At 51.6% G+C, this 14,189-nt stretch overlaps 1 protein-coding gene across 3 annotated transcripts in view; it reads right to left on the reverse strand.

Annotated features, from left to right (window-relative positions):
- Nucleotides 1-14,189, reverse strand: part of LOC144724411 (pre-B-cell leukemia transcription factor 1-like) — a 230,024-nt gene that overhangs the window by 195,214 nt on the left and 20,621 nt on the right. For all 3 annotated transcript variants that reach the window (XM_078603519.1, XM_078603520.1, XM_078603518.1), the window contains one exon: nt 4,854-4,927. In XM_078603519.1, coding sequence (XP_078459645.1) covers nt 4,854-4,927 — 74 coding nt within the window. The remainder of the gene's footprint in view (nt 1-4,853; nt 4,928-14,189) is intronic.

Here is a 14,189-nt window from a genome sequence, read left to right on the forward strand (position 1 = left end):
CCCCGTATAGCTTTCACAATCTGTAGGAGCAAGTGATGTTAACGAGCCCCTATGAAGGTCGGCATGGTACACGAAGGGGCGGGTGGCCAGCCTTTGTCTCCCTAGTGCCGAAATTTACACACTGGCTGAGTCGACCTAGGGGAGGCCCAGAACCGGTTCAGATAATCGTCACTGCTGTTGGCCTTGAGTGGGAATCGAACCCGAGTCGACGGGTTCGTAGCGGAGCGTGTTAACCGCTGTGCCACCACCACACATGCGCACGCGCACACACACACACATCCACTATGAAACCACACACACATGCACGCACAAACATTAAAATAAAACATGCGACTGCATAACAAAGATGGACGAAATCCAGCAGTGAGATGGGCTCGGCTCGCAATGGTAACCATCGTTCAAATGCAGTCGTGTACATTTCTTTGGCGGCTAACAATTCAAAAAGGCGCACGCCACATTTCTACAGAGTCGTCTGGCCGTTAAATCCCAGGGAACAGGCAGTGGGCCCCTGCCATGGTAATATGGAATGTCCAGCGCCAGCTTAAGGTCCCGAGCAATGACAGACGAGCGACGAACCTTTGCAGTGGAAACAGGCTACGGCGCGGCTTGATTTGACTCGATGCCGCCGCTCGTGCGTGCGCGTGTGCGTGCGCTCCACGATGCCATCGTTAATCAGCCAGGAGTCCTCGTTCCTGTATCGCACCGTGACGTGTGGCCGGCGGCGGCGGCCACACGTCACGGTGCGATGTTTACTGCCCCCGATATGAGCGCGGGGACTAATGTATTCACGCGCGCCCGTGCATTACACATAACTGTTTTTACGCGTAAACAAATTACGCGGCGAGGTGCTTCAGCGGAGGAAAATGCCCCCGCAGTGTTGTGAATACGTCCCGCGATATACGGTTCATCAACTACGGGGTAGTTTGTTCCAGCTCCGATGTAAAGATTTTAAAATTGCTACAAAACCTCACCGTAAAGCGAGCGAGCGCGTGTCTATGCCGAGCAATTGCACGGGCACACACGTGTTGCTTCCCTTGCAGAAGAGGGTAATGAGTCTGGGCGAGCATTTTTGAGGACGTCTCCCAACGCTCCCGTGGAACACATGCGGACAAACTCATCTCCGTCAGCTACCCCGAGCCAGCGATGACAATTGACACGTTCCCACGAGGAAGGCCTGTACGTCCGTAGGACGATGCAATTTGTGACTGTCCACAGGGTGGTACTTTATTTTTATATCGCCGCAGAGAGATGATGGGCCCGGGTTAAAACCCGACCGGGTTTTTGTATTCGCTCTAACCACAGCCTGGCTCAGTTGGGCGGCTGTGAGGCAAGCAGCGTGATGCACGTTAGCGTGGGAAAGTACAGTAATTCTGTAAATAATTTACACATTTCTTAGGTCTTACGTTGACAGATTTGTACACTTTACAATTTGTTGGGTTAAAAATGAATGTGAATATTGAGGCATTAAGCCAGAAGGGCTTAACTGTGACTCTGTATGATTGATATAGACACACCCATATTGAAACACTCCCAATAATACACATGAAGCACACACACAAAGACAAAGCTCCCTGTGTAGCCTTAAACAGACTGTCAGGTCAAGTGCTGTTAGCGAGCACCTACTGAGGCTGACTCGGCACACAAGGGGGTGGGTGGCCAACGCCATTCCCCGTAGCCTTTGTCTCTCCAGGTGCTTATGTTTACACACCACACAAGGTACTCAATTAAGGCTGAGTTGACCTAGGGGAGGCCCTGGACCGGTTCAGATATTTTTGTCGCCGTGAGCGGGAATCAAACTCAGGTTGCCGGGCTCGTCGGCACCCTCCCCACCCCCGCACATGTAGCACCTCCGATTAGAACGGTTGACTACGTACGGTGCGAAAGAAGTTCAACATGCACACACACATAGTACACACGCAGGCACGCGCACGCAAGCCACAGAGCTCATCTATAAAACACAAATTGCGACCATATTTTCAGATTCACGCGGCGGTGTCAAAACACATATATAACAACAACAACAACTACGGGGCGGTGCGGTAACGATTCACCCACAGCGCAAACCAGAGGCGTCCGTATTGACCGTCGAGGAAAATACATTTTGTGCCTCGGAAGGACACGTCGCTGGCCGGAGGCGACGGCGACGACGCGGTGGCCGATGGGGTGGAGACTGGCGACGGAACGGCAGCCGAAGGATGGGAGCCGCGCGCGAGCGAAACCGCCGCGGATGGATGGGGCGACGATGACGTTACGTGACGAGCCGGAGGGGCCCGTGCACGGCGAGGCCGCGTAAGGGATGGCGGCAAGTGGCGCGGTGAAGACTTCATCCGCCGGTGGGGGATTTGGTCGAGGCTGGGTTTTTTTTTTTGGCGACCGTGAACGGTTTATATTTTACAACGGGTTCGAAATGAGACGCGAGTAATGAAGGCGTCAAGGGCGACCCGGGATTACAGATACATTTTATTGTGCTGGGGAGATCTTCATACAGCAGTGTATTGAGAATGGCTGTGTGTGTGTACGCACAGCATGTTATACATTACACACACACACACTCGTATGTGCATGAACACATTATGCAGACACAAACGGATGCAGCTCGCTTATATGCAGAAATATAAATATATAACATAGACACTGTGTGGGTTTTGAAACATGATAGGACATTTACCAGAATGTTGTTTGCTAATTCTATACAGGGGACAGTGTGTGCAGCTTAATAATGGTGCCACATCTAATAGATGTGGATTTATGCTTGAGTAAATGCGTGCCTTCTGCACCGTGATAGGACCTCGAAATTAATGCAAATGAGCGGTGGGTTTCAAACGACGCGGCTTAGGAAATCCTGCCGCGTATCGCATTGCCGTGTCGCGATACCATCGCGCGATCACGCCATCGCGTACCCGCACCACCGCGTACCCGCGCGCCGGGGCCAATGCTGGTCAACTTATGGCTGACGTAGAATGTGTTTGCGTGTCGGTGGCAAAATATACCCGCAAGTTAATCTCTCTGTTACTGTGTTATAGTCGTTTATATTCATATCGGAGGTATTGTTTTGCGTGCAGTTTAAATCTGTGCGTGTGTTTGTGTGTATTGCATGGTTTCATAATTGATTTGCGGGTCCGATCGCACGAGTAAACAGTGTGTGTCGTACACCCTCCACCACCCAACCACGGGCAATTTATTAAAATCGGCTGTGTTGGGGTGGAGCAGGGTGTACGACACACATTTGACTCCCGCGATCTGACCAAAAAAAAAAACCCAATTATGAATCATAATACCGGTCGCGAAAGCTTACGTTGTTAAATTTAACGCAAGGGTTCCTGTTACAGCTGTTACTGCAACATCGAGCAGCTTACACGCAAATGCAACGCCGGATAAGGGATGCGATGAAGCCTGCCTGTGGCCCGACATCGAAGGAGGGGACCTTCGACAAAGGGTGACTGCTTAGATAAATAGTGCCGTGGATTAACTATCATATTACAGGTGTTTGAAATTGTTACATCCGCATGTTAACGGATTACAAAAAAAAAGTGCATATGGAGGAGGAAAAAAAACTATATTCAGAAAAATCTTGACAACATTGAGAGAGAAGAATTCCTGAGAAGCTCGTGAAATATTAAAGATATGCAAATATCTGGTGTAAAATCAGAGAGTAAATCCAGAGAAATCTGGTGTAAAATCAGAGTAAATCCAGAAACATCTGGTGTAAAATGAGAAGAAATGCAGAGAAATCTTGTGCAAAAATTATAAAAAAAAATTGTTTCTAATAAATCTGGAGAAAACTCGTACTCACTGGACCGGGCTCCCGGCGCCTATCCGATTTCTCCAGTTAAGGAACTACTTGTGAGGAAAGTGACTGAGTCAAGCGGAGATGAAGCGACGTGAGCTGTGAGCGAGTGAGATTAAAAGCCTTGGGACATCGATGATGATGATGATGGTGGTGGACCAAGTGCGTTGCACTTCAAGGGGACCATGTTGAGAAATGACACAGCTTCATCAAGGGCATCCGTCGCTCTCTGTCACACCACAGACTTTTCCATCACTCTGTGTATGTTTTCGTATACACGTTAAGCAATGTTATTTTTTTAAAGCTGTATAAACAAATTGATAGCAGAATATAGTGAAAGTGTGCTGGCTGAAAATGTAACGACTTTTGTCAATAACAAATGTGGTGCCGTATATTTAAAAACGCACAAGTAATATGCTAATGTTTTTATTATACGCGTGTTTTATTGCAATGTTTTTGTTTAATGATGACAGTGGTAAAATGTTCAGCCCTCTCTTCCCGCACCGCTGCCCAGTCCCGAAAATGTATTTAGCAATGATATATAATGTTATACTATCATACGTTAACACATGCGCACACCGCAAATGTAAATATAATGCATATCGCTGGAATGGTACAAGCTAAAAGAAGGTTGGGAGCACAATCTCGTGTGAATGATACGAAGGCCGGCACGGCACACGAGGGGGTGGGTGGCCAACACCACGCCCGGCCGCCTTTGTCTTCCCAGTGGCGATGTTTTTACACACCACACCAGGTACTCATTTGAGGCCGAGTAGACCTCGGGGAGGCCCAGGACCGGTTCAGATAATCGTCACCGGTGTTGGCCGTGAGCGGGAATCGAACTCGGGTCGCCGGGTTCGTAGCGCAGCGTAGCGCTAACCGCTACACTACCGCTCCCCATTATATTTACATACACACATACCACACATTCACACACACACATACACTCAGCCGTCAAGACAGCGCACGCGCACGGCAATCGCATCAATCATCTGGTACATATAATTTAGACACATACGCACGCACGCACACTCGCAAGCCGTACCGCTAAGTGAGCCGGACTTACCTGTCTTTTCTTTAATTTCGCACAGCACGCTGAACAACGCGGGCTTCATCCGATGGCAGTTGAGCGCGTGTTTTCTGCAATCGGCACAAACAACCGCGGTCAAAGACGAGCCACGGTCGTGCGACTGGCCATGCAACCCAAACTACGGACCGTACACAGTAAGCCTAAAGGCGGCACGCAGAGAGATACGTAGAGGTTCATAGAGACACATGCCAAACCAGTGTGCGACTGTGGCCATGCCATCTTCTTCTTCTCCGTATGGCTGAGGAAGCAGTTCGAGGTTAGCGATCCATTGAACGGTTTCAGGTGACGCAGAGAGAGAGCGGTCGCGATGCCACTGGGAATGGATCTCTCAGGGCCAGGAGTTCGGTACGTGAGGCGATCGCCTGACTTGGGTGGTGGCCACGGTCACAATTTGGGCTGCTCCCTCACGCTCCACTTGCAGAGCAAGTGACCAACACATCTTCCCGAGGCCTGTCCTCGAGCGGTTGAGGGTTGTCCAAGTTTACAGTGGCCATGAAACCCAAGGCTATAGATTGTATAGTCAACCCACTCTAGTCTGTGCTGCTTCAATGGAGGAGGAGGAATAGCAAACCTACACGAATGCTCTCTCTCTCGCTCCTGAAGCCCCCTCTCGTCATGGCTAGCAGACCTCGACATTGGCATTTTAGCTGCTGAACGTATCGCTGCTGCCATCATACGTGAGGACGGAACAGTTGACAGCATTATCCCCCACGCATCACATTGCACACCAGCACAGCTTATCGAGGAGTGTGCGGGCAGTGCAACTCCACGGTGCCCGTCGGGGGGGACGGAGGGGCACAGGCGCCGGGCTACGGAGAGGGGGAAAATTATAAAGGAGGGGCAACATTTTATATCCGAATATGCTGCGAGGCGGAAATAAAGGGCGGTGCAGCATTTACCGGCAGTGGACAGCCACAAAGTCGAAGTGATTTTCTGCTCAAATAAAACTTTTAGTTTGAACCCGTGGCACACCGCAGGAGGAGGGGGAGTAGAGGCGATGAAATGATAATCCGACAAAGAAAAGTGTAATTGGAAAGGGACGAAAGAAGAGAAATAATGGGAAAGAAGAGGGAACGGACGTAAAGGGGAACGGTGAAACGGGACCTGGGGACGGACAAAGAGGCCACGGGGCTCAAGATGAGCAGCAGGAAGGAGGGAGGAGCTCCAGACAGGAATGGGGGAGGAGAAGGAATGACTGGGCCAAGGATGTGGGGACTGAGAGGAGGAAGATGATGATGATGGGAGGGGAGGACAGAGAGAGAAGGAAGGAGCGAGCAGGAGTGAGCTGCATGGAGCAGCGTCTGATTTCGCAGTGGGCAGGGAGCCATTCAGGGTGGGGGTGGCAACACAGAAGCCACGTGGTTTGCCGCCTCAATGCTCATCTGTAGAAATACAGATGAGCATTGAGGCGGTGCTCATCTCCAATTGACAGCCCTGAGCCAGTGGTGGAAATTCCTCGTTCCTATGGTGGGGGTGACTTGAGGCAAAGAGAACCCATTGTTGACTTAGTCCCCCCCCACCCTCAAACTGGTATGCATTTTATTGACCCCAGGGGGATGATGGACTGAGTCAACCCACAACCAGGATTTGAACTCGCAACCTTCCGATTGTGCGTCGCTCGCTCTACCGCTGGGCCAGCCGATACACCAGATGTGTGAGGAGTGCGCTAAGGAATTGAGTATTATACACGGACTTATATTATTTATCATCGGAATTCTGCATGTACACAAGAAGCCGCAACCGAGTCTCAGGGCAGTTTAAAGAAGGTCTTGCATGAGGTGGTAGTCCAATTCAAGCAAAACGCTTTTGTCAATCAAAGTCCGAAAAACGCTGTTAAGGCTGCCACGAACACACGCACACGCGTGTAGGCTTTTCGCGCAATCGTGTCGCAAAGGGGACATGCGCAATGTACAGACAGGGCACGCCGAGGCGAGAACGCTCCGTGCCTGCGCGACACGAGGGCACGGTCTCTGGGCACCCGAACACTCTAATTAAACGAGAAACCACAACGGGGTGAGATGCCCCGCAATGCACGGACGCGAACGTTGCTGCGCATGACGCCGCTGCACGTAAATAGCGACCGCTGCTTTGAGGACCTGGACGTGTACGTATCGAACGTGGGGCGGCTCGTCCCCATTGGCTCGTCTAGGGAGAGACAGTGGTGAAAATTCCTCATTCCCTACGGCGGGGGGGGGGCCCGGTCCCTCTAGTGCAGGGGTTGGCAACCTACGGCTCCGGAGCCGCATGCGGCTCTTTACGGGCTGCTTCTTGACAATATGTACGTATGTACAGTATGTACTCAGATGCATTGCGGCTCTTGAAATACTGAATTTTGTACCGAATTGGAAAGAAATGGCTCTTCTTGTTATTTTGGTTGCCGACCCCTGCTCTAGTACAATGGTCACCTCCGATTAGCAAAGTGTGGCTACGTACGGTGCGAAAGAAGTGCAACATACATACACACGCTTGATCTTTCACGCAATGATACTCACTGTGCTGACGCTGGAAGGACGATCGGCTGAACCGGCTCTTGCCTGGGTTTCGAACTCACAACCGCAGTGCCACCCTGGCCAAGTTACCCACGCTCTCCATACCACGAGGTCAAACAAAACAAAAAATGTCAATCCACTGCTGGATGTAAGGTTGCCCATGCTGCCATAGGTCATTGAGGTTGTTTAAACCATACTTCACCACGCCGGTCAATGTGGGTTTGGCGAAGGGGGGCAGGTGGAGTGGAAAGCACCGGTTCAGATTATCGCTCACCGGGAATTTAACTCGGGCCGACGGTTTCGTTCGTGCAGTGCGCCAATCACTATGCCACCTTTCCCCCGTCTACTCCGTTGTGTAACACGCGTATACATATGGGTGTAACACAGAACACACCTTTACATACAGACATAATACAGAACACGTGTATACATATGAATGTAATGTACAGTGCAATATGTGCAGGCATATGACAAAGAGGAGGCATATACATATGCATGCACTCTAAAACCACTCGCATGCATATGCATGTGCTGTGTGGCTTATGCTTTATAGTGGCTCATTCAGTTCAATGAATAAAAAAAGGAATTCGCTTGCACGGGAACACGCGCGTTATTGCAAACAATACGCACCGCGTAAAAACATATCTGTGTGTGTTTGTGTATTCACACATTTTATTTATGTCTTCACTTTCCCATTAAACGACCCTGATGGAGGCGCGCCGTGGATACGTCGCCTGCCCACTGCGACACGCACACACACACGCACACACGTGTACACACACACACGTGTACACGCACGCACACACACGCGTGTACGCACACACGCAGGGTGGCTGCGTGCGGTGTTACGTGCAGCCCGCTCCTCTTGTCCGCTCGCCGTGTTTGTCACATTTATAACCGCATTAAACACATCCGAAACCCCTGGCGTCGTAAAACGCACCTTCGTGTCCTACTCGGCCGGGCGATATATCACCGGGCGCGTAAAATGAATAAATATGCATACGGGCGTGTAAAAAAACAAATATGCCTCGCTTAATGAATTAATTAGCCGGACAATGTTGACACGGCTCTCCGTGCCCAAACAACTCTGCCCATGATTTTCCCCTCCGTCCGTCCATCATCAGGTGCTCACAGCAGTCCTCCCACAGCCAGGTGCGCTTGGTCGGTGGCACAAATCCTCCAGCGGCGTAGCTCAGATCGCCCGCTGATGAGATATTCCCCATGACTAGGCCCCGGGAAAACAGAGCTTTTGCGTTGCTGCTCAAAGGCCTCGCTGTTCGTCCGGCACTAATTCTCTCTGTTGCGATTTTTTGTCTCCGCCCCATCATTGACAGGTTTTAATTATTGTTGCCATCAGGTGAGCTTATGGGTCCCCCCCCCCATGCTGTAGAAGTGGGGGGGGAATCTACAAATTGAGGTCTCTAGCAGCAAGATATTGGCAGCAGTGAAGAACGGTGACTGTACTCTACCGATGAGTCCTAATAATGAGAAAACCGGTCCACGACTAATGAAGAAACAGGTCTCTCATCACACTGCTGCCTGTTGGTCGGATGGACGGTCAGTCACATTTGCTGAAATGTATTGGTGGCGACTTACGACAAGATGACCACTGTGCAGTTCTTCAGGAACTGGTGGATTTGCACGCAACTTAAGGCTGAGGAGTGGCGTTGTGATCGAGTATGCATGCGGTGCAACTACCCCAGGGCCCAGGCCAGTCGAAAAGCAGTAGGGGGGGCTAATTGTTCCAGTCAAGTCAAAATGTTGATTTAAAGAAAAACACAAAACTGACCAGCAATCAAGCGACGGCTGCCGCGGCCTTTTCCTCGCGTACACGCGGGGTGCTGAGAGAGCGAGAGCAGAGCGCACGGACAAGACGCGGACGTACCGTGCCCGTCGCTCAGTCCTCTTGAGCGCTTAACGCTCGTTTAATCTTCGCCGTCTTGTGCCACCCCGGGATTTTGCACCAGCCACCCCCGCCCCCCCATTGAAGAACGGGGGGTGGGGGGGAGGCCCATTGCCATCGTCTGCATCATCAGGGCCCCATGCTACTACATCCGGTGCGGGGGCTTGGTGTGTGGACGCGCAGTGATCGTGCTGTGCGAGACACCGACCTGCAGAGCCCATGGAGGTGGGGCCTTGCGAGAGGCAGTTCACCAAAATGGGTTGTTGATCGACTCGTGTCGATTTTTTGTTTAGGGTCACCCACCCCGCTCCCTGCCCCCCCCCTTGTACATTGGGCTTTTTGTTCTGGGCACTTAGGTTTGCTTCCTGCTGGAGACGATTTGGCTCGAACCCCAAAAAAAAGGACTCAGCAGCCTTTACATGGCAGGAACCCCCTAAAAAAGAGCATTGAAGACTCCTTTTTACATTCCATGGGGAAAATATGAAATTGCTGTATGTGTCCATAACAGAGTTGGGGGGAGGGGTTAGGTTAGATCTCGCCTAAGTGTAAATGTGCCGTTAAACCCACCACCACCCGACACAGCCAATTAGTAAGGTTCATCATGTAAACATAACGTGCCAATTAGTCACTACTTTGGCACACCGGTGTGTTGGAGAGGAAAGCCACAACATTTACAATTCGAGTGCGATGTTTCACCGGTAGTTACAACCAGCCTCATCAGGCGACAACCATATCCAACCCAAAAAAAAACCTCAATTATTGATAAGATTGGTCGCGAAAGCGGTATGTGTACAAAAAGACGCAGATCCACTGTGAAGTCTTTAACAGACTGTTCGGGCAAGCGCTATTTGCGAGTAGCACCGACGAACACCAGGCCTGGCCACCCTTTGTCTCTCCAGTGTTGATGTTTAAACACCATACTCATTTGTGGCAAAGTCGACCTCGGGGAGGCCCAAGATCACTTAAAATATCGCCCACTGTTTCTGGTCGTGAACGGGAATTGAACTCAGGTCGCCGAGTTCAGCACATAGAATATAGACACACACGAATAAATTCGTACCACACCTATAACTACACATTCAAACTGTGGAGATACCGTACACACACAACAACAGTCGCAATTCGCCACTAAGTGGCCGTGACGACACCACGGCACCTGTGCCATGTCAGGTGCACTTTGAGGCCACGTGAAGTGTCGAAGGCTCACGAACAGGAAGTCACGGGACAGACTCAGGTGCCATTGGTTGATTGACTGAAATGACTGGCAGTTGTACCAGCTGTGCCCACTCGCTGCATTTTAGCCGCTCGGCGCTCTGCTCGTTGTTGTGAGTGTCGCTCTTCTGCCCTCCATTTTTGTTGGAGGGCGACTGCCTCCAACTGCCCATGAGCGTCCTTCACGAAAATTCGCCACAGAGTACACATACAATACAAAAATATTCACGTACATTATATGGTGTCCTGAATTTAACTTCACAGCAGCGGAACACCTATTGTTCAGATCAAGCTGGTCCCGAGAATCAAATCTCATCCCATCATCGCCTTCATCTTATCGTTTTTCCCACGTGCCCATTCTTTTGGAAGACTGATTTTCATTATCTCTCTCCCTTCGAATTAACACTCCTGTGTATGGTAATTCATGTATCATACAAGGGACGTGACGATCCCCATTTCCGCCGTATGTACTGCAGGAGCGAGCGTGCTGATAGTGAGCGCTCCTCTCTGCAAACAAAGACAAAGATCCCCCAGCAAAAAGGGCCTCATTTGAACAGGCGGGCCTCCGCCAAGAAGGGTCCTGGTTTGGATGTTTGGCCGATTCCTTCTCGAGTTCTTTGGTTTGAGCATCGGAGGGAAACCAGTGCTCCGGGAGAAACCCTACGCATGGATAGGCCAACAGCCCAACCGACACAGGGATTGGCCAACAGCCCAACCGACGCATGGATAGGCCAACAGCCCAACCGATGCAGGGATAGGCCAACAGCCCAACCGACGCATGGATAGGCCAACAGCCCAACCGACGCATGGATAGGCCAACAGCCCAACCGACGCATGGATAGGCCAACAGCCCAACCGACGCATGGATAGGCCAACAGCCCAACCGACGCATGGATAGGCCAACAGCCCAACCGACGCAGGGATAGGCCAACAGCCCAACCGACGCATGGATAGGCCAACAGCCCAACCGACGCAGGGATAGGCCAACAGCCCAACCGACGCATGGATAGGCCAACAGCCCAACCGACGCAAGGATAGGCCAACAGCCCAACTGACGCAGGGATAGGCCAACAGCCCAACCGACGCAGGGATAGGCCAACTGCCCAACCGACGCAGGGATAGGCCAACAGCCCAACCGACGCAGGGATAGGCCAACTGCCCAACCGACGCAGGGATAGGCCAACTGCCCAACCGACGCAGGGATAGGCCAACTGCCCAACCGACGCAGGGATAGGCCAACTGCCCAACCGACGCAGGGATAGGCCAACAGCCCAACCGACGCAGGGATAGGCCAACAGCCCAACCGACGCAGGGATAGGCCAACAGCCCAACTGACGCAGGGATAGGCCAACAGCCCAACCGACGCAGGGATAGGCCAACTGCCCAACCGACGCAGGGATAGGCCAACAGCCCAACCGACGCAGGGATAGGCCAACTGCCCAACCGACGCAGGGATAGGCCAACTGCCCAACCGACGCAGGGATAGGCCAACTGCCCAACCGACGCAGGGATAGGCCAACTGCCCAACCGACGCAGGGATAGGCCAACTGCCCAACCGACGCATGGATAGGCCAACTGCCCAACCGACGCATGGATAGGCCAACAGCCCAACCGACGCAGGGATAGGCCAACAGCCCAACCGACGCATGGATAGGCCAACTGCCCAACCGACGCAGGGATAGGCCAACAGCCCAACCGACGCAGGGATAGGCCAACTGCCCAACCGACGCAGGGATAGGCCAACAGCCCAAGCGATGCAGGGATAGGCCAACAGCCCAACCGACGCAGGGATAGGCCAACAGCCCAAGCGATGCAGGGATAGGCCAACAGCCCAACCGACGCATGGATAGGCCAACAGCCCAAACGATGCAGGGATAGGACAACAGCCCAACCGACGCATGGATAGGCCAACAAACCCTACTCTCTAGACGACCACATTACCCTGCAGGTGAATATTTCCAGAGGTAATTAAACAACAACAAAAATCCCACGTCTAAAGAGCAGGGCTTACAGAACATATCAACTGCGTATCTAATACGGAATACAAATGCAAGTAGCAACACTACTTTACAGCCCCACAAAATGTACCTTCATTATAAGCCAAAAAATCTTTACAAGCAAATTCACTTTTTTTTTTAAATAAAACAAGCCAATAAGCCAAATTGATTAACGGAGCCTTCACCGCGTGAGAACTCGACTTCTCAGAGAAACGCTCACACGGGAACGCACGTGTAAACGACCGCACACGCAACAATCTCCTGGTGGAAATTTCACAATGCTAAGCCCGATGCAAGATTTTTACTATCATCATTATAAAACTGCAAAGCAGATGCAGCTGTGCACTAAACGGTGCTTATTTTACATCGACCCCAGAGAAATGATGAGCCAAGTTCAGCGGCGTAATGTGGTTGGCGTGGGCGCTGGCACAAAACGTTAAATTGGTGGCGGCGCCCCCCCATCCCCGTCCGACATCCCTGCTCTTCGTAACCCCAACGCCTGGGCCCTCTCCGACCCATGGGCCCCAATACCACCTCTGTAACAGTCGACAGTTTCGCCACTGTCCAGATTGACAAACAGCCCCCCCACCCCACAACACACACACACACAACTGTGATTTGGAACTCAGAACCTTCCAATTTCCAGTCAGTCAGTCACTCTCGCCGCAGTGACGCCAGGGCCGCGTGCGTGCACCGACGGCCTTGCCGCTGCGCAGACGCCGCATGCGGCGCAAGACTTGCGACAGCCACATGGGCGAGCGGCTACGGCGAGAAGAAACGGCATCGTAACGTCTCCCGGCACGCGCGCACGCGCGACACCCGCACCGCCCGCCTGCCGGCTGGCGCCCGCGCGCGTTTACTGCCCTAATAATACGAGCGCGGGGCTTCTTATTACAAGAGCACATGCTGATACAAACCTGCCCAGGGTGGGTCGCGGTCACGCATTCGTCTGCATTTAGAGCGCGCGGGTGTGCGCGCGTACGTTCTTGTACGTGTAAAGTCATTTGGCTTCATGTTATAGTGTCAAAATTCAGAGATACACATTTTCTATATTCGCGGCTCTCGTAATAACATGTTTACACGAAACCCGCTACGTAGGTAGACCTGCGAGCACAGATATGTCTGCATTAAATGCGGCGTGTGCGAGCGCGGCAGAATATCCACCTCCGTGGTGAGGAATAGTCAAAGGATGACCTCTGTGGTAGAATATGGGTTGTAGGATTGGTAAGATGCAGGCTATGAGCAGAGGATAGCCTCCGTTATAAATATCAGCATTCCCTCGTTATTCGCGAGGGATACATTCTGGAGATGCTCGTGAACAGCACATTTTTCATAAATTTGTTTCATAAATACATAAATAAGCAATTAAATACGTACAATTCTCTCTCATCACTTTATCTGAGCGCTTTCTCGCATCACATTCTCTCTCATTATTGTCTCTCTCTCTCGATGCATTTCGTATCGAGTTCTAGATGCAATTCGTGGATAGCCAAAATCGCGGATAGCAAGTTCGTGAATAATGCGAGAACACTGTATCCACGTGTACAAGTGTGCTAACTGAACGACAATGCGGTAAGCTGGAACAATCCTAACGTAGTTTCCAAGATTGAGCTGCGCGTTGCGGAGCTGATCTTTCATTCAGATTTATCCACGCACTACTGCAGGCATCTTCACGAGTTGAATCCGGTATCCTGGCCGAGTGCCCGTACTT

Source organism: Lampetra planeri, chromosome 20 (assembly GCF_965212315.1).
Source record: "Lampetra planeri chromosome 20, kcLamPlan1.2.h2, whole genome shotgun sequence".
Classification (NCBI taxonomy): Eukaryota; Metazoa; Chordata; class Hyperoartia; order Petromyzontiformes; family Petromyzontidae; genus Lampetra; species Lampetra planeri.